Source organism: Leuciscus leuciscus (assembly GCF_965113295.1).
Source record: "Leuciscus leuciscus genome assembly, chromosome: 13".
NCBI classification, from domain to species: Eukaryota; Metazoa; Chordata; class Actinopteri; order Cypriniformes; family Leuciscidae; genus Leuciscus; species Leuciscus leuciscus.
The window spans coordinates 17782672-17802255 of record NC_138737.1 but is presented as its reverse complement, the minus strand read 5'-3'; the positions used below and the strand labels follow the sequence as shown (position 1 = coordinate 17802255).

The window sequence follows — 19584 nt, the reverse complement described above, 5'->3', positions numbered from 1 at the left end:
CAGCTTGTGCCTCAGATACTCAACCAAAAACTAGGCTAAAACTTCTGTTTGGTTTTGATTATCATCTCTATTGCAGTCAGGCTCATGTGACATTGCAGTTCTTCTTCATCATGAAAGTTTATTATCTGCATTCGTTCTAAAGCTATATCAGTCTAAACTTCTGATATATAGTTTTCTGAGCGCACGCAGGGCAGCCCTGCTGAGTGGCCTGGCATGTAGCCTGCTTGAAAGAGAGAATAATAGACAGAGCATGAACAAATAGAGAAAAGAGGTAGACGTCGAGATTAGAGAGATAGCGAGAGAGAGGCCTTTGCTGTCTGAATGTAAAAGGAAGAGCCATGCCAAAGGGCAGCGAGTGTTACTATGTGATTAGCGACTAGCACTGAGCTTATGAGCAAAACAATTCCTGTGGCTAACACCAAGGCCGCATGGACTGTGAAAATGGATGTGCTTCATATGCATACAAACATCCTGATGTCATTTTAAATAAATGCTATTCTTTTGAACCTTCCATTTATCATAGAATCCTGATAAAAGTGAAAATCAGAGTTTTCACACAACATTGATAAAATGTTTCTTTAGTGCCAAATCAGAATAATTTCTGAAGGATCGTGTGACACTGGAGTAATGGATCACAGGAATAAATGACATTTTTTAAATATATTCAAATAGAAAACAGTTATTTTAAATTGTAATAATATTTCACAATATTACTGTTTTTACCATATTTTTGATCAAATAAATGCAGCCTTGTTGAGTATAAGAGAGGTCTTTCAAAAGTATTGGACATTGTACATAATGAAATGTAATATAAGTAATGGATTATCCACAGCTAATCTACACCTAGCCATGTATTATCCTGCTTTTATGCTTTGCAGCAAAAAATGTGACTGGAATGGTTCAAAAGACGATTATTTTCAATAAGAAACTTGAGACAGCCAGGTATCCCAGAATGCATCTCCCACCAAGCCAGTGTCAACGGCACAGAAGAAAACCTGCATCATTTTAAAATGATGAAAAGGCACTTGGATTAGCTAGTTCAGGTGTGTTTGATTAGAGTTGGAGCAAAACTCTGTTGGAAAGTGGACCTCGAGGTCAAAGTTGAGAACCCCTTGTTTAAACAATCGCTGCAAAAACACAAAGGCCTGATTTCACAGACAGGGCTTAGATTAAACCAGGATTAGGCTAGGCCTTAGTACAAATAGGACATTTAAGTAGTTTTTATAAACATGTCTTAGAAAAAAACATTACTGGTGTGCATCTTGGGACAAAACAATGGCACTGACATATTTTAAGATATGAAAGTGCAAGTTGCTTTCAGTTAAGACAACTCAAACATGCATTTTAGTCTGGGACTAGTCTAACTGTGAAACCGGGGGATTGTAGTAAAATTGGACGTCCAAAAACGGCAATCTTCCGATGGAATTAGTGTGTGTGGAACAGACCCACTGGTCACTATGACTGTGAATCAGCCATTAAGGAAGTGTGCAGGGATGTCTGACCATGACACTCAACTTTCCACAGGAAACATACGTTTGAAGCAAGGTCATCTTTCCAACAAAAACACACATCCACACAAACATCCAAACACGCTAAAACACCTAGACTAAGAGGAAAGTGAAAATTATAATAAAATGACAAAAGCTGTTCAATATTTGTGTCAAGAATGTCGTGAAATTAAGGAACTGTGTGAAAAACTTGATTGCAAAATGGAATATATGCGATTATGCGAAATACCATTAATGAATAAACCTAAATCAACTGTCAACATAATAAAAGGCACAGTTCGCCAGTCAAAAGCTTAGAAAGTAAAGAATTCCTTGGAGCCATTTCATGTCTGCACTTGTCCATCTACAGCAGTGTCAGTGTCGAACAGCCCCACATACTCAACCAGGAAGTCTTAAAAAGGTCTTCGGTGGAACAAAGTGAGAAATAACGACCTACATTTCCTTGGAAGGAAACATTAATAACTGAGAATTTGTTTCTGAAATGACAAACACTCAAAGCTATTATATAATTCTGTTTAAATCTACAAATTAGAGGGCAAAGATACTAACAGAGTGCTTTGACTCCTCAACTTAAAATCACGAGCGCAGCTGGTTCAGTCCGCTGGCAGAGGATACAAACGCGTCACACAGTTCAATGCGAGGCAGATTAAACTCATGACGCAATATCAGCATTTCCATCCTGCGATAATACCAACAACCACCAAAAAAAAAGAGTCGCCCCACTCTTAGTCTTTTATCTTGCACCAATATGTGCATACACACACTCACAAAACCACACACAGATCATCCTAATCCGTATGTTTGAATATGATCCCAAAGGGGGTGGAAAGCACCAGATGTGTAAGGCCAGGAACAATCCATCTCAGGATCAGATTCACTGATCTACTCTAACACAACCAGCTGCTCATAACTATCTTTTTTAACTCGAGGATCAAAGTTTTTCCAAGGCCGCATTAGATGATCTTAAAAATCTATAGTGAAAATGTTGTGGTAGGTCATGTGTAATCTGTCATAAATGAAGGCAAAAATAAATAATTATATAGCTGGGGCCATATCAAATGGCTGATATGTATATTGTAGTTGTTTTGTATATTTTTTATTGTATATTTTTTATTGCATATAGGCTAATATAAATTTTTTACATTTAGAATTTTTTAATTATTACTCATATTTTTGATTTTATTTATATATTGTACATATGCATGCAGATTAAAGTACAATAACTATAAATACAAATAGTTTATAAATATATAAAAAAATTTTTTTTATAATAATTATATAGCTTTATGCAACAAATGGTCTAACTGCTTTCTAATCAGTTCCTTTATTTAAAACATTAATATACACACCCCACTGTTTTGTATTCATCATGCGATGGAATTAAATCAACGGTGCTCCAAACAACTAAACATTTATAAGTATTAAACATCTTGGTAATGTTTTTTTATTTTTTTATCCCCTAATCATATCACAGATAAAGATTTCACAATTATGATGTCAGCAGTGTGATGAACATGAAGATGGACACGGATAAAAACATCATGCTGTAATGTACCTCTATATGTGTGCATATGGGCCCCTTAGAGAAACAGAAGGTCAACAGGACATTTCTGTTGTGTGAAAATATAATTTTTGGCAGGTTAACATGTAAATTCACCTCATGAAACAGGATGTTGCCTATGTATGTGTATTAAAAGCCTGCCGGTACTACGGTTGTTTTATCTGGAGCATGTGGTTATTGTGTCTCAAATTTCCGTAACACCTCAAAGACAAACTGATGGGCTGTTTTCCCCTCAGAAGGGAGACGATGTAAATATAGCAGGCAGGAAAAAGCTCTTCAGAGCACTGACAACCATTCAACTGTTACTATTTTGGATAAAGCAACTTCCTGTTTATGACACACCGTCTACAACGTCACATCAACACCAAAGCAACATTACAGATAAGATACCACTAGGTAAAATCAAGTACTTTTTCAAGTCTAAATTTAGTTTTTACCATTTTATTATTTCTAGGGTTTTGACATCCTGCAAAAGAAACAACAGAAAAGGAACAAGATGTATACAAAAGGAAGCAGGTAAAATATCAGTCATATATGTATGTTACTCGTCTTCTTCCTCCTTAGTTTGAAGTGTGGACCTGAATCCAAAACATCAGAAGGAACCTATAAAAAAAGTTCCCCTACTGACTGAAAAATGATCCCCAATTTAAGTTAGTGGCAATTATCCACAGTCAATAGAAAACAAACTTCTCTAAGCTCAGGGAGATGTTTGTTTAGTTATGACCTATTTGAACCAACAGTATTTAGTTACATTTACTGGAACTACAGTATACTCAGTTCAGCACACCATCATTTTTCATTTCAACGTGTCCAGCCTCCCCTCGACAAACACAGAACTGGTACAAAGGGAAGTGAAGGAGTCAATGACAGAAACAGGTATTTCTTAATATATTTCACAAGGTCTATAAAAAGGCTTGTTGGAATGAAGACAGCCAATTTATTTTCAATATGACCGACACTCTCAATCTTCATTTTTCACATTACGATATAAAAAGGCTAACGGCGGTGCCAGGTAAATGTGGGAGGACAGAATGCATTTATTCGGATGGCTTTAACCCCTCAGTCAGATTCCATGATGACAGGCCTCAGGGAACGGCCCCCCTTCATGTCTTTCTTTGTAAGCTGGAATTGTAAACATCTCAAGACTTCACTCACTGACTCAGACTAAAAGTCTGGACTTGCTCAATGTAGCTGTTTTCATAACTGGCAGAAGAACTTCATGACAATGGTGGAAGGTAGCACATGGTCACAGTGCTGGAATGAAACAATACGTATATTTCGAAGATGGATGATGGGAAATGTTTTAGAAAAAAACATGTTTTCAGTCATTGTACAACAAAAGATAGATAACTATCAAAAGCCAGCTCGTAAAACTTGTCAATGCAAGAAAACAATTCTGAAATTGACTATTTTTGACATCACAACATGAACAGACTCATTGCATTTACTGCATACAACGCTTAAAATGAAGTAAAGGTGTTTACGTGCAAAGTGAAATTAAGGTTATAAAAAGTGAAGGTGTGCCAATCGGGTATTGCTTAAACTGCTTATGACTTTTACCCATTAAAAGAATAAAGTTTAAGGCATTTACATGACCTTTGTCAGGTTATTAGACATAATCAGTATAAGATTGTATATGTGAATACACTCACTTTAATGTTTAAGTACTTTTAATTGAAGTGTGTACGGTCATAGCAGAGATCTTTTTCCGAAGAACTTGTTTGATGCTTTGAAATTTGATTTTGAAAAATCCAATTTCTTTCCATCCATCCATCCATTTATAAATCTATCTTGGCCTGATGAAGACCTGAGATATTTTAAAGATATTTATTAACATATCAAAGCATGAACCAATCTGGTACTCTCACTTTTTATGGAAGACCTGAGTTAGAGATATTTTAAAGATGTTTATTAACAAATCAAAGCACGAACCAATCTGGTACTCTCACTTTTTATGAACTCACCTTGATGAAACAGTTAAAACAAACAGAGCTCATCTTCCCTTTTACTGCCATTTCAAAATATACAAATATTTGGTCCCCGTTTCCTTGCGGCACAAACACGTCCCAGGCAGATAAAGCAAGTGTGACATCTACATTCAAATATACAGCACCTGTTTGGTACGGGTTAATGATGAATACTGGCCTTCACTCCACACACACACACATCGATTTCAGAAGATGCCTCTGAGAGTAAGGAGAAAAGTGGCATGGTGTTAAAAGGATTTGCTTCTTCAGTAAATCAATGAAGCTCTCGACAGCAAGGTCACTGGGGAGGCGGGCGGTCATGCGGGTGAGAGTGGAAATGGATTTTACCAGAAAGTCACGCAGACACATTTGCATGGCTACAAGAGGCAACTAAAAAATAGCCTCCGTCAAAGGCAATTCACTTAGGGCAGCCAGTTGAGGAGTCAATACAAGATTTGTTTAGATCTATTCTGGAGGAAAAATAGCGGCTTGTCGATTAATGGGATGCCTTACGCACTGTATAAAGGATCAACAGAGGACAATGTCCAATCCTGTTTGCTTTTTCCTAGCATAAAAAGCTATTAGTAATTGTGTGTCACCCTAATGTCTGGCTTGAGACAATTTAGGGAGTGGAAAAGCATAGCTGGGCCTAATATTCATAAAAAGGAATTAAAATAGCAATGGATTTCTACAACACTATTAATACGCTCTCTCTTTCTCCCTTTAGAAGCACATACACTAAAAAAAAAAAGGTTTAGAAACAATTTTCACTCAGAAATTGCTAGTACATATCACAAATAGTTAGAAAGAAACAGCAAGTAACACATTGAATTAAACATGACATTAAGTGAAAGACTGAAATATTTTCTTGTAAAACATACTTGTAAACAATATTTTTTTCATTTACAACTTCGAAAAAATCATTTTTTACAGTGTAGTCCTAACAAACGCAGCCTGTTGGCAACGTTTAACTCTACAACACATCTTATGGTTACTTCAAAACGTTTTTCAGTGCAATGATGTCATCACAATAGGAGAAAACAATTAGTCTGACCAACATTTTAATATCTAAACCGACCATCTAAGCAATTAAGCACTGGTAAGAACATAAAACCAGGGGTTGGCATGGCAACTAAAGACTCTGCGGTATTCAAGCTTAAGCCTTCAATAAATCAGCAGTGAAACGTTTCTGCTTATTTCGCACTGTGGAAAGGGGGATAGTGTACTGGCCAAATTTACTCAATTGTTCGGAGATCCCAAACAGACTTTATAAGCAAATCCCGTCCACATACTGAATCCAAATAAAAACTCAGGGCCTGGGAAAGGGTGGCTCTACTGCTGGACCGGAGGAGTGAATGTGTTTAACCACACACCGCCTGCTGGTTTGGCTGATGGCCAGTTCCCTCATGCTTCATCAAAACACTTCCATCGTCCATCGTCTGCTTTCATTATGAAGGAGGATGAATCAAAGTGACCACACCACAGTCATTAAATCCTCTTTATTTATCAGATAGGTTGAGAAGAGCTAATGAGAATCAGGGTGGGACTACCAAACATGCTCATTAAAGATGTTTAAATAGATCTGAGTGGGAACAGGGTATATCAAAGCTTAATAAAATGCTCAAGTCACTTGAGGAACACAAACACAGCCAACACCACACGTCAGGTCTACAGATTGTGACTAAAACGATCAAGATATTATATGTGACAATTTAAAATCCAGTAAGGAAAACCTTATGAGTGTCCACTAAGAGTGCATGACAGTTTTTCCATAACACAACAATGAACACCGCGGTGAACTGTTATTGTGATCATATACTTCAGTAGTGAGACATGCATCAGTCTATTTACTGACAGGTTGTCACATATTTACACGAAACATTTTTCAAGCAGATTTGTTGAAATAAATTAATAATGGTATTTTAGAAATGTAAAAATATTTAAATACATTTAAATATTTTACAAAAAATATTATTGGTTATTATTTAAAATAATAATCCATCTTAATCCAGTTTCAATTGACTGTATTTGAACCTTTGTTTCCATGACATTTTGGAACCATAATCACCATTTTATTTTTATTCCCAAACAAGCAGAAATACTCTGAAACTCAAAAAACTCTGATTCAATTTCTCTGTTAGGGTGCGTTCACACTTGTAGTTTGATTCGCTTGGTTTGTTTGGTCCAGGCCAAAAAAAAAATATATAGGCCTATATATTTTTGTCCAGGTCCGCCTAGCGTTCACATAGTGATTTTAAACAGCGAACCTAAAGGCACAGGGATATTCACAACCTGATTGGTCGGCTTTTATGACTTATTTTTCGCGACGGAACTTACCGAACATCCAAAACAATGCTGTGTGCTGGGATAAATGCGCTCGTTGTATGTGCGTAGACATGTGATGCTATTTTGACCAGCTGAGAACTCGTGAAGAGCTTATAAAATGTGTAAAGGAGTAAAAACAATGGCAGGAATCCCTCCGTCACACACACAAATGAAGATCTGCTGCGAGGAGACACGGTTCTGATGCATGTACCGAACTGTGATGGGCAACATCGCGACTATGACGAAAAAAAAAAACTGGTATGTGTGAGCGTTCTGTCCTTTTCAGGGTCTCATCTTCCTGTTTTTGGTTCGTTTACATGTCTTTGGTCCATGTTGCGTTCATATTTCAATTGAATCGCACTAGAGTTTGTTTATGTTTACTACACCAGCATATACTACAGTAAAGTTGAGCGAGTGGATCTGGTATTCTGAGCTGGTGTGAGTGAGTGGAGGCGGGGCTAATTTACTAAATGAAGTAAGGACGTACATTCAAGCTATTTTAAGACATCAATCAATTTTTTCACAGGAAAAAAACTTTTAAATATGTCATTTTAATGATCGATGATTAGTTTTAGAGGGTTAAAAGTATTGACTACAGGAGGGCTTTAAGTAAGAAGCTATACATGCACTCAATGAACTGAAGTGCTGCTGAACAACCAGCTTTATCAAGTGATATGGTAATTTGTCTAAAAAGTATGGGGTTTTTTTTGTCTTGTCTGAAGCCCTGCACTGCACACCTCCAGGCTGCACTTTACACCAACCACTTTCCACACACATGACTACGCAACAGCCCCCAGGGGTCAGTGCCTGTGCTCGTGGGCCACTTTACTTTTCATTAGCCGTGTATTTACCGCACTTCTCAAGCAGCTGAGACATTCCATAAACACTTTAGGGAACGAGCACAGAAGGTCCTTTCAGTCCCACCAGGGAAGCTGGGTAAGCCCCTGAGGGGTTCAGGGCACAAAGCTGAGGAACAGTTGAAAAAGAAGTTAAACTTTGTATTTTATGGTCGTGTCTGCTTGATAATATCACTGGTTGTAAAGTTCATGCCTTGTTGTTTTTATAAATAATAATAAATAATAATAATTTGCACTTTCATTTTTTTATTCTTTTAGTTTGCTTGTTTTATTAAACTTACAAGAAAGTCTCATTAGTAGTGCTAAACAAAAGCTGTAGCCCAAAGATTATAATGTATTTTAACACAAAATATTATTATAAAAATATATTTAAAAAAAGTTTGCATATGATACATCAGGCTTCTATGGCTCGTATAGTATGATATAGGAGAATATGGAGTTAATACTCGAGGAGGAGAAAAAAAAACACCAGTTGCTAATATTTATATGGCCAAAAATAAAAAATGAAATTCTGAGCTTTTAATGCAATTCAATTAGATCTTTATAACAGTATATCAGACTATATAAGGGGCAAAACATACAATGCAACAAAATACATGAGGATTGAGAGATAAACATTCCTCAAAGCCTTTTTTATCGTATTTGATACACATATTTTAACATGATTTTACTATAAAGTTTATGGATAGTCAAGCAAACCCAAGTTGCTGATGCTGTAAGTGTTCATCTTAAAATATCATTAATGATAAAAGTTGTTCGGACATTTAATTTAGAAAAAGAAAACCAGTAAAGTTTTTTTTTAATTATACAAAAAGTCCTTTAAGTTGCTAAAACAAGTATAAACTATCAATCAGACGACAGAAAGCATGTACTGTAGATAGTGCACAACAGATTTTCATGTTGATAATTTAGAGGCCTCAGAAATGTGCGTATCAAATATGATACAGAAGGCTTTATGGGTTAACATCGATTGGGCAGATCTGAAGATAGGCAAAAGGACAAACCCTTTGTGGTAGTACAGAGAGGGTTATGATGTTACAGTGAATCACAGGGGATCAGACAGAACAGAAAAATGAGGTCGGATATAGGTTACGCTGCTAAGGGAAATGTAGGGGAGGGGGTGGTCCTGTGGCAGACGAGAGGGACTGGTGCAGAATTAGGACGGGAGGTGACATGGTTGAGCAAGAGGAGAACCACACAATGTGTACAGCACGTTAAAATAACAAGACTGCACTGTTCCGAAGATCTCAAAGAAAGCACACAACACTGTCACGATTCTGTGATTGTGCTAAATGTCATGAATAAAGAAATTAAGGAATGGAAATAGTTCAGAAAACTGATGCACGATATATCAGTAATGTTATTGGCTTATTTTTTAATCAGTAGCTATGTTTACACCCAAAGTTGCGAATTTAACTTACGTGCAATTTAATCTCAACATTGCATAAAACATTTGCGGAAAAAAGCACAGTTTCCATCCCATGTGTTCAAAAGAACAAAATCGTCACTTCCTGGGGAATTGGCACAAACTATCTATAATAAAAATGGAAGTTGCTGCAATTGGGGAAGCCACAGTGGCTCTTTTTTCCTACATCTTAAATGACTTGCGTCTCAGAGCGTGCAGACGAAACGCAATAAACTGTCATGTTTTCTTGAGTTCGGATGCTGGTGTTTGGGAACGTAATCGTGTGAGGCGGTTCTGGGAGGGAATTAAACCAAATCATTTTGATGACAGATCAAAATGCTCAGGCATTTCAGAATGACCAAAAGCAACATTTGAGATGCTGTGCAATGAAACTAGCCCGCTGGTTAGTCCAGTTTATTCAATCACATCCTCTGTTGAGGTAGTCACGTGAGTTTTTTGTTGAGCCTCGAGGGATTTATTCGGTAAATGCGTTTCCATCATAGCTTTTCTTATCGGAATTTTTTTTATTTTTTTGCCTCAATTGAGCACATACGGTTCTTATGCACATTTTTTGAATTTATGTGCATCTTGGTGTTTCATCCAGCGATTTTTATGCAGTATCCCAAAATGCACATAAAAAATAAGTGGATGGAAACAGATAATGTTCAAAACAGTTGTGCTGCTTATTTTTTTTGTGGAAACATTTATTTATTTATTTATTTTTTTGGGGGGGGGGGGGGGGGGGGGGGGATTCTTTGATTAATATACAGTTCAAAAGAACAGCATTTTTTTGAAACAAAGACATTTACCTATAAAAACACAAAATATTTCTATCACTTTTTATCAATTTAATGTGTCCTTGCTGAATAAAAGTATAAATTTCTTTTTTTTTTTTACATATTGACCCCAAATTCTTGACCAGTAGTTTATTTTCTTGTTGAATATCCCGTTTCATCTGAAATATCTGACATTATGAAATTGGAAAGGGTAGGGAACGACTTTAAAACCAATTAAAACGTCAACATAATCCACAGGAAACCAGAAAAACACTGACTGCAAACCCCAGAAAAGCCAGCTCTTCAGTGTCCATTTGAAATAACAACACCACTGGAATAGTTTGACGATGCTGCTGTTTACTCTTGCCAACAGGGCCCCATTGCAACTATTTCCGTCATTGACATCGTCCTCTGTAATCAAGAGACCATTCTGCCTTTGTGACGTAAGCAAACACATTGTGTAAAAAGGAAGAGGCATTTTTGGTACACCGACTGCAATTTACAGACTTGTGCCCGTCACATCTGTTTGTTGAGAATCGTTGAGATTCATCTGTCTATTTCCTTTTGTCAGGTGTTCCTCTTAACTGTACATTGTCGTTGTAAAGTTACACTCAAAATAAAATAAATACAGGACAAGCTTCAATATTTCCTTCCCAAACATTCAGTATCTCCCTATATATGCATTTACATCTGTGCAATGTAAAATAACACACCATTGTGTTTGTGATTCTGTGAGAAAAGCTCCTCCCATCAAATGACAGTGAAAAAGATCCGCTCTTTCCCCTGCAGCTGGTGATGGTGGTGCCAGCTGGACCCACGCCAGCCGGGTCTCAGCCCTGCCCCCGTTCACACAGTCCAACCCCCAGGACAACAGGTGACACGCAAACAGTCACACTTACAAAAAGGCCAGTTAGTGTGTCTTAGGGCATCGGTAGTGCAAAATTACAGTTGACCACATAAGTAGACTGTTAGAAAAGAAGCAAATTACATGCAGCGGTCGCTACTGCTGTCAGGCTTTATGCGCACATGGTGCACGTTTGATGTTGTATGAGCGGTATTTCTGATGTTGAGGCTTTCGTTGGATTTATGGGCTCTGGCAGATGATAAAACGGAAAAACAACAAGAGGGATGAGAGCCATCAAATACCTCTCGCCATTCCCAAAGCCTTACTGAAAGCAGACCACAGACTCTGTTTGCAAAGTTGAAATGTTTTTTAAAAAATAAAGAACTTTTCTTAAAATAATAATGTTAAACCAAAGATAAAATGCACTACCACCTGTTACCCTTTCCACGCAGAAGAAGGATGGTGCACCATTTAGAATTGAATTGAGAATGCCTTTTCAATATCAACTTAACTTCTGAAATTGAATTGAGGTAACAAAGAGGATACAGAATTTCAACTTGAATTTGAATGCAAGGAAGTAAAATTGTGATTAACTTAAATTTGAGACAGACAGACAGACAGACAGACAAATAGACAGATAGATACAGAGAGATAGATACAGACAGATAGATAGAAAAAGTAACTTTCCCCAATGATGGATGGATGGATGGACGGATGGACGGACGGACGGACGGACGGACGGACGGACGGACGGACGGACGGACGGACGGATAGAACGATAGATAGAACGATAGATAGATAGATAGGTCTAAACACACCCACAAGTAAAAAAAAAACAAGTCTACCCAAACTTTTTTTTGCTCAAGCCAGCATGCATGCTGTAACTCAAGAGTTTGTGAGGAGAACTTTAACAAAGGACTGTTTATTTTAATAATACAGGCAGGATTATGTTGTCTGCCAGTGCCGGTCTGTTCCTAAGAGGTGACTTTTAACACCCAGTTGACGGAAGGGAAACCTGCCAGATTTAGCTTCCCAGGAAAAATGGCTCACAGTAAAACTGTAAGAACCACCTGATCTCATTCACTGGCTGGTTCTGTCAGCATAATACCCACAAAGTCAAACTCAATCCATTCCGAGCCCACAAAGCACAACACTTTTGACTGTAAAACGAGGCGGATTTATAAAACATGATTGAAAAGTAACTGTTTTACCACAGAAGAGGTCTGAGGAAACACTTTTATTATTGGTGTTTCCTCAAGGGATTTCCATGAAGATATACTTTCCTTGTTGCGAAATAACCTCTGGCATTCAACCGTAAATTTCTCGACTATATACAATGCACGACGCTTCAAAAATGTCAGGGCAGTCACCACAGTGTGGCACAGCATGTGCTTGTTTGACAAACGCACGTGGCTGCAATGTCCGCTACTGTTTACTCGAGGGAGGGGCACTAGGTGAGCGTGACTGAGATTTTCGAGGACTAAAATCTGTGCATCATGCTCTCTGATCTCTCTCTCAGAGTAACGGATCTAACAGAGGCAGTTTAAACAACCTCGCGAGACTCGACAGTGCGGTTTGTGAACGGCTCGAGGGCATTCGATTAAGATTGCAGAAAAGAATTTGGAGAAAGTGTAGAGACAGACTGAAGAATGGCTACACTTCCCACTGGTGTAAATCACGATCCTGCTGTTAAAACGCAACATAACACTGATCATTTGCAATTTGTTCGTGGCGTGCTGAGTTCGCAGCTCTGCGCTCTCTCTGCCTGCTTACGTAACTACAGCTTGGACTGAGCTGACGAGCTCTTTTCTGCTTGATAGGAGAGAAATAGGCTCTTAGCTCTGTAGTCTTCTGTCGGTTTCTGTCATTTTTGTCAAATTTGCAAATGTGCACTTAAAAATTTGAACTTGAGTTACTGTCTTATCTATTTTATATATCCTCATTATCATCACATATTATAAGACAATAAGTCTCCAATTGTAGGCAAAGTGGGGTAGTAAAGACATAAAACAAAAGATGTGAACCAACATGAACAATGAAACGATGTATTCTGTTTGATCTAGATTTTGTCATTATTGTGCTCTTGCTTAATCATTTAACACTAATGTTCTGTTTAAGGTTTGAGAGTCTAAGGCTCAGCAGTTAATATGTCTTGCTATGACATATCTACATGACTTTTAATAATTTAATGAGAAAACATGCTTCAAATGTTCTCTATGAGAATGTTACATAGCCTACACTTGATTTCAAAAGTTTGGGGTGGTGAGATTTGATGTTTCTGAAAGAAGCTTCCTATGCTCACCAAGGCTGCATTTTTATTTTAAATAACTGTTTTCTATTTGATTTTGAATATATTTTAAAATGTAATTTATTCCTGTGATGCAAAGCTGATTTTTCAGTAGCAATTATTCCAGCCTTCATTGTCACATGATCCTTCAGAAATCATTCTACTATGCTGATTTATTGCTTATTATTGTTATCAATGTTAGAAACATTTGAGCTGCTTAATATTTTTGTGGACACTGCGATAAACATTTTAAGGATATGTTGATGAATAAAATAAAAAAGAACAGAAATCTTTTGTAACAATGTAAAGGTATTTGCTGTCACTTTTGATCCATTTAATACATCCTTGCTGACCCCAAATTTTTTAAAAGGATGCTTAAAAAGTAAATTTTTAAGTACAATCAATTGGATTTTTAAGTCATTTCAACTTAAATTACATTAAACTGACTTTAAAAAAATGAGTTGAATCTTGTATAACTTAAAAAAAAAGTGGAAAACTTATTTTGATGAGTTAAAGTTAAAGCAATGTAAAAACATATGTTGTTACAACTTATTAATCATATCATTTTTTACAGTGTTGTATCACTGGGGTTTCTGGGATGCAATCTGAACAGAACATGAGTGTTAATGTTTGCTTCAACAGTTGTTGCACTTACAACAAAAGTGCAAACGAATGTGAAAATGAAATGATTAAAAGCAAAACTATTACTAAACGCAAGATTGCTTCACACTGACACTTTGCTTTAAATAACCTCTTCTTTGCATTGCAGTGACCCTCAATTCATGAGGAAAACAAGACTGAATATTAGCTAATGTAAACCATTCAAATGCATTACAGCGTACAATCAATTGGATGTTTAAGTCATTTCAACTTAAATTACATTAAACTGACTTTTAAAAAATGATTTGAATCTTGTATAACTTAAAAAAAAGTGGAAAACTTATTTTGATGAGTTAAAGGAGAACTCTGTAACTAGCGAACTCTAGTCACTTCTTCGCTGATTTTCCCTTTTGTTGTCGCATGTTTTCCCCACGAGCTCCCCCTACAGCTGTGGCGGGGCGTATATTTCACAACAAGGTCGTAAAAACTCACTTGCGGCGGCCTCCTCCCCCTCTCTACCGCTTCTCATGTGCGTTTGTTTTGATCGGAGCAAGCCAACTGTATCGCGTGGAGCTATGTCTACCGAGGTGGGTAATCTGGTAATACATCATACATGCGTGTGTGTTTATGTCGAATTGCCGTAAAGCAATTTGTGTTTCGCGCTCGTTCTCGTTCTAGTTCTCGCTTCTCACGAGACTTCCAATTTCTAACTTGCCGGGACGCGATATTTTTTTTCACAGGATGGTAGGGGAAGACTCATGAATATTCATTAGGGAAGTCATCCCTGATTGGTCTTAACCCCAGTGACGGGTAGGTTTAGGGCGGGGTTAGGGGTAGGTCATCAGACCCCCAGTGGCGGGTAGGTTTAGGGGTGGGGTTAGGGGTAGGTCATCAGACCAATCAGGGATGACTTCCCTAATGAATATTCATGAGTCTTCCCCTACCATCCTGTGAAAAACAATATCGCTGCCGGGACGGTAGTGTTGCAAGTTGCAAGGTTGGTTTTCCACCTGGGAACGCTGGGGGGAGCTGGGAAAGTCACCAATATCACCAGAACAGGTTGTTTAACCATCCAAATGATTTCTAGACAGTTTTATTAAGTTAAAAAAGTTACCAAGTTCTCCTTTAAAGCAATGTAAAAACATATGTTGTCACAACTTATTAATCATATAATTTTTTACAGTGTTGTATCACTGGGGTTTCTGGGACCCTAAACATAAATGCAATCTGAACAGAACATGAGTGTTAATGTTTGCTTCAACAGTTCAGTTGCACTTACAACAAAAGTGCAAACGAATGTGAAAATGAAATGATTAAAAGCAAAACTATTTCTAAACGCAAGATTGCTTCACACTGACACTTTGCTTTAAATAACCTCTTCTTTGCATTGCAGTGACCTCAATTCATGAGGAAAGCAAGACTAAATATTAGCTAATGTAAACCATTCAAATGCATTACAGCTCACATTCAAAATGAAGAATCATTCCTTGTGTGTTTCCATTCAAACCAATAAAACCACAGATGTCTGCTCAATTGACATTCTGTATCTTCAGTCCTTCTCTTAATTTCTTTCTTGTCTTTCACCCCTCCCCCAAACAAAAAGCCTTGCTAAATTCACCATAGTAGACGACCCCTTTGGGTTAATTAGCCTTCGGCAGGACAACAACATTAATGTGAAGTGATGCATAAACACTCTGGGTGGACAGAGAGCGAGTGACTGCACTGCCTCAGGCCATTCTTGGCCTCAAACACTGCAGATCAGACCAGTCGTATCATGACAGCGAGATAAGGAAAGGGAGAAACCACATGGAGAGCTAACACAAAGAAGAAATATAGTAGAGGATTGGTACTGTTCTTAAAAAACGACAAACACAACATGGATTTGCCTCATTATCTGCCTAAAAGTCCAAGGGGTTTCAAACTTTAGGGGTGCTTGAGGACAGTGGGGAAATTTGAGAGAGAGAGAGAGAGAAAAAATGCATTTTTGTGCATTTTTAGGTCATAATTTCTTAACTGAAGATATTAATTAAATATTTTTAAATGTAATAAATGTTATAAATCTCAAATTTATAACACATTTACCAAATCTGATGATATATTGGTTTCATTATGTTTTCTACAGGCTGGCCAAAACCAAAAGAATAATTAATTCAGCAAAAATATTTTTCAAATATTTTATATATTATGTAAAATATTTGTAAATATGCATCTAATTAAAGCAAAATACATATTTTCTAAATAATATTTTAATCATTTGCTTTAGATTTAGTACAGTGACAACATAAAAGCCAAATCTTCAAACAATTCTTTAATAGTTTTCCTCAAACAATATAATACGCCTTTATGAATGAAAAAAATGTGTAGGCCTATGCCATTATATTTTTGGAAGGGAATGCTTCACAAGGGGGTCATCATAACTGGCATCAAAAAGTTTTAAACCCCTGTAATACTCAACACATGACGACAAAATCAGATACATGTTAGAAGAGTTGCACAACAGCAAGTAATGACCTCTTAAAAGACCAATATCAAGCATAAAATGTCATTATAATAGATCTTGGAGCCTTTTCTTCTTAATATGTTCCCACTGTGGGAATGTGAAATCCTACGAAAGGCCCACCAAACAGACCCTACAGGACATACAAAAGTAAACACTGCATGAATGTTGTCTTACCTAAATCTCCATGGAAACTGTTGCTGAAGTTGTTGGAGCTTCCGTCAGTGGGCCAGTTCTTGCGGACACCACCAACATTAGCCTCGGAGAGCGCTAGCTGTTGCTTGAGACGCTTTTGGGACTGTGGGGTAGGAGGGCTGCCGCTCTCAAACGACTGCTGGGAGTGCTGGGATGGAGAGCGACTCTTCTCTCGGTACATTCGGTAGGCGGTGGGGCTCGGGGACACATGGCTGGACTGCCCTGAGGAGAAGTCTTCTTCGCTGGATGTCAGATTTTCATTGGAGCTGCAATCTGGCGTGTATCCATCCTCAAAACTCCCAGGTGAGTAAGACCGCCTGGGCCACGTCAAGTGCAGTTCCTCTCCATCTCCCATAATGCCCCCCACATAAACGGTCGTATAGGGCTGACAGTCCGACTGGTGCCAGTTCTGCTGAGTTGCTCTTCTTCCATTAAGTCTAATTAAATTGTCCTTGAGGAACCCAGCGTTCAGGTCAGCCTCATCGTACTCACAGTTGTAGCCACTCTCTGTTGCTCTTTCATGTGACCGCTCTGGCTTATGGACATCCCCGAAAGCAGTGGACAGATTACCCGGGACAGAATGCAAAGACCTCTTGCGCTCCATCTGCATAGCTTGATTGCCCAAACTACTTATCTTCTCCGAGACTTCTCTATCATTGACCCGGACAAGACCCTTTTCTTGGTTGTATTCCATATTGACGTAGTAAGGCCTCTCGCTTTTCCCCTCGCTAGATGTTTGGGAATTGGCTCGCCTGATGCGTTCAAAGTTTGACCGAAGTGCAGCGACACCCAACCCTGTGGTGGCTTTTTCCTTCGGTGGAGACTCTGGAACGCCATCCGCCTCATGATGTGCAGGTCCACGTGAAGCAATGGGTCTGAGTGGAGCTTCAACACTCCTTTTTTTGTATGGAGACATCCAGTCAGTCTCACCATCTCTGTTTTTCTGCCTGTCCAGGTCTGAGATATCACATCCCCCCACCTCAACACACGGCTGAGACTCACGACTCTCCTCTGCTGCGGTTGTGTGCTTCAGTTTGGCTGGGAGACACCTGGTCTCATCAGCTTTCTGAGGATGGACGTCCGTGGATGCCGGCTTACGCTCACCTTGCGAGACCTTACTGAAGCCCCAACGCTGAGAGTCATGGCTTCTCCGCTCTTTGGCCAGAAGTGTTTGCAGGTAGATCATTCGAAAACGCTCCTTGTTAACTTCCATCTCCAGTCGCCTAATAGAGTTTCGGCATTTCTCCAACTCCTGCTCAATGTCTCCAACAGAGTTCAAAGACATCTCAGGAGGATCTGAGTCAGGAAACTGAGCTTTCCACGCTTCCACAAAGCCAACAGGTTCTACCATGATTGCTTACTGCTGGTTTACTTTTTTAGTGGGGAAAAAATAACACGTTAAAATCCACTTGTTTGTAAGAATACACCCAAAGCCATGGTGATTTATAACTTCATATCCTACAGCTGAGTTATAACTTGTCCTGTGTACATGCATAGCATAATCTCAACATCTGATAAACACTTACTCAGCTGATCTTGGACAGACGCACAATTTTCTCCATAAACACAACAAGCAGAGTCGTACCATCCATGTGCACTCAGTTCAAACGTCTATTGACATCCGCGTTTCATGCCATTTATTTGGCAAACGATGACTGAAAATCCTTAATAAACAGTTTCGCGTACAAAATTCACTTCTCAGTCATGTTAGAGGCTGAAATGTAATTTCAGTGACGTATCCAAAGAAGTTACCAGAAAATTGTGCTGTTATTCTCTCAGACGTCGATATTTCTCAGAGATGCGCTGTACTCTTGCAGGGTAACCGCTGGCATCGCTGTCCGTCACTACATTATGATCAGACTGTATCTGCGCGCTCACTCGCTCGCTCTTCTCTCTCTCTCTCTCTCTCTCTCTCTCTCTCTCTCTCTCTCTCTCTCTCTCTCTCTGTGTGCTGCTGCAGGAAGAGGTGGGACTAGACGAGTAACGTTACATGATTAATTCTGACTGCACAGACAATCTCAGTTTAAAGACACAGATTCGGTTATTCAGCAACAAAGACAAAGAAAACGTGCAAAAACTGTTTGCGACGCTTAACTAGAGAGCTGTTTTTCCCCTTACTTCGTTGCTGCAACCGCCAAAACGAATACATATACATTCGATATCGTGTAGGATTTATCGCATATGATCATTTTAGTTGTATGCAGATATAGATACCTAACATTATCAAGACACGATCAATATATTTATAAAAATAAATAAAAAGTCGCTTCTGTGAAATGTTTAAACTTATTCTAATGCACCTGACAGACAGCTTGATTGTAAACTGCTGTGGCATTTTCGGATGTCATGCATGCTGTCTTGTGAACTTGTCTCCATCTAGCGTCTCCGTATGAAACAGCAGTTGAACCTTTTGATTGTATACAAGTTTCCTTCGTCTTGGTCCCATTTCCCCATCTCGCCTTTTAAAAGAAGTTATATTGTGTGTCTTTCAGTGTTTTATTAGATGGAACTAGACTGAAGTTTCTATTTCACATCTGAATCCTGTTTGACTTTCTATTTTGTCTATTTATCCTGTTAACATTTTAAGGCTCACGAATGAATTCAAACATTGACACTATGATTTAGAAATAGAAAATGCTTTTTTTCTAAAGATAAACTAAACATAAACCAGACACATATGCCTACACATGAGCTCTTTCAGACGAATACAATAGGAGTCCTGGCTCTTCCAAGCTTTATAATGGCAATGAATGGCTGTTTCT

General features: G+C 38.3%; 1 protein-coding gene across 2 annotated transcripts in view; it reads right to left on the bottom strand.

The window, feature by feature from the left end:
* Positions 1 to 18705, bottom strand: part of LOC309512081 (breakpoint cluster region protein) — a 47340-nt gene extending 28635 nt beyond the window's left edge. Inside the window, exons 1-2 of one of the 2 annotated variants that reach the window (XM_082187487.1) lie at positions 18349 to 18705; positions 16805 to 18193 (exon numbers count right to left, since the gene is read on the bottom strand). In XM_082187487.1, coding sequence (XP_082043613.1) covers positions 16805 to 18173 — 1369 coding nt within the window. In that variant the 5' untranslated portion in view covers positions 18174 to 18193; positions 18349 to 18705. Of the gene's footprint in view, positions 1 to 16804 lie in introns of both variants that reach the window. The other variant, XM_082187486.1, reaches the window with a different exon arrangement.
* Between the last annotated feature and the right edge of the window lie 879 nt (positions 18706 to 19584).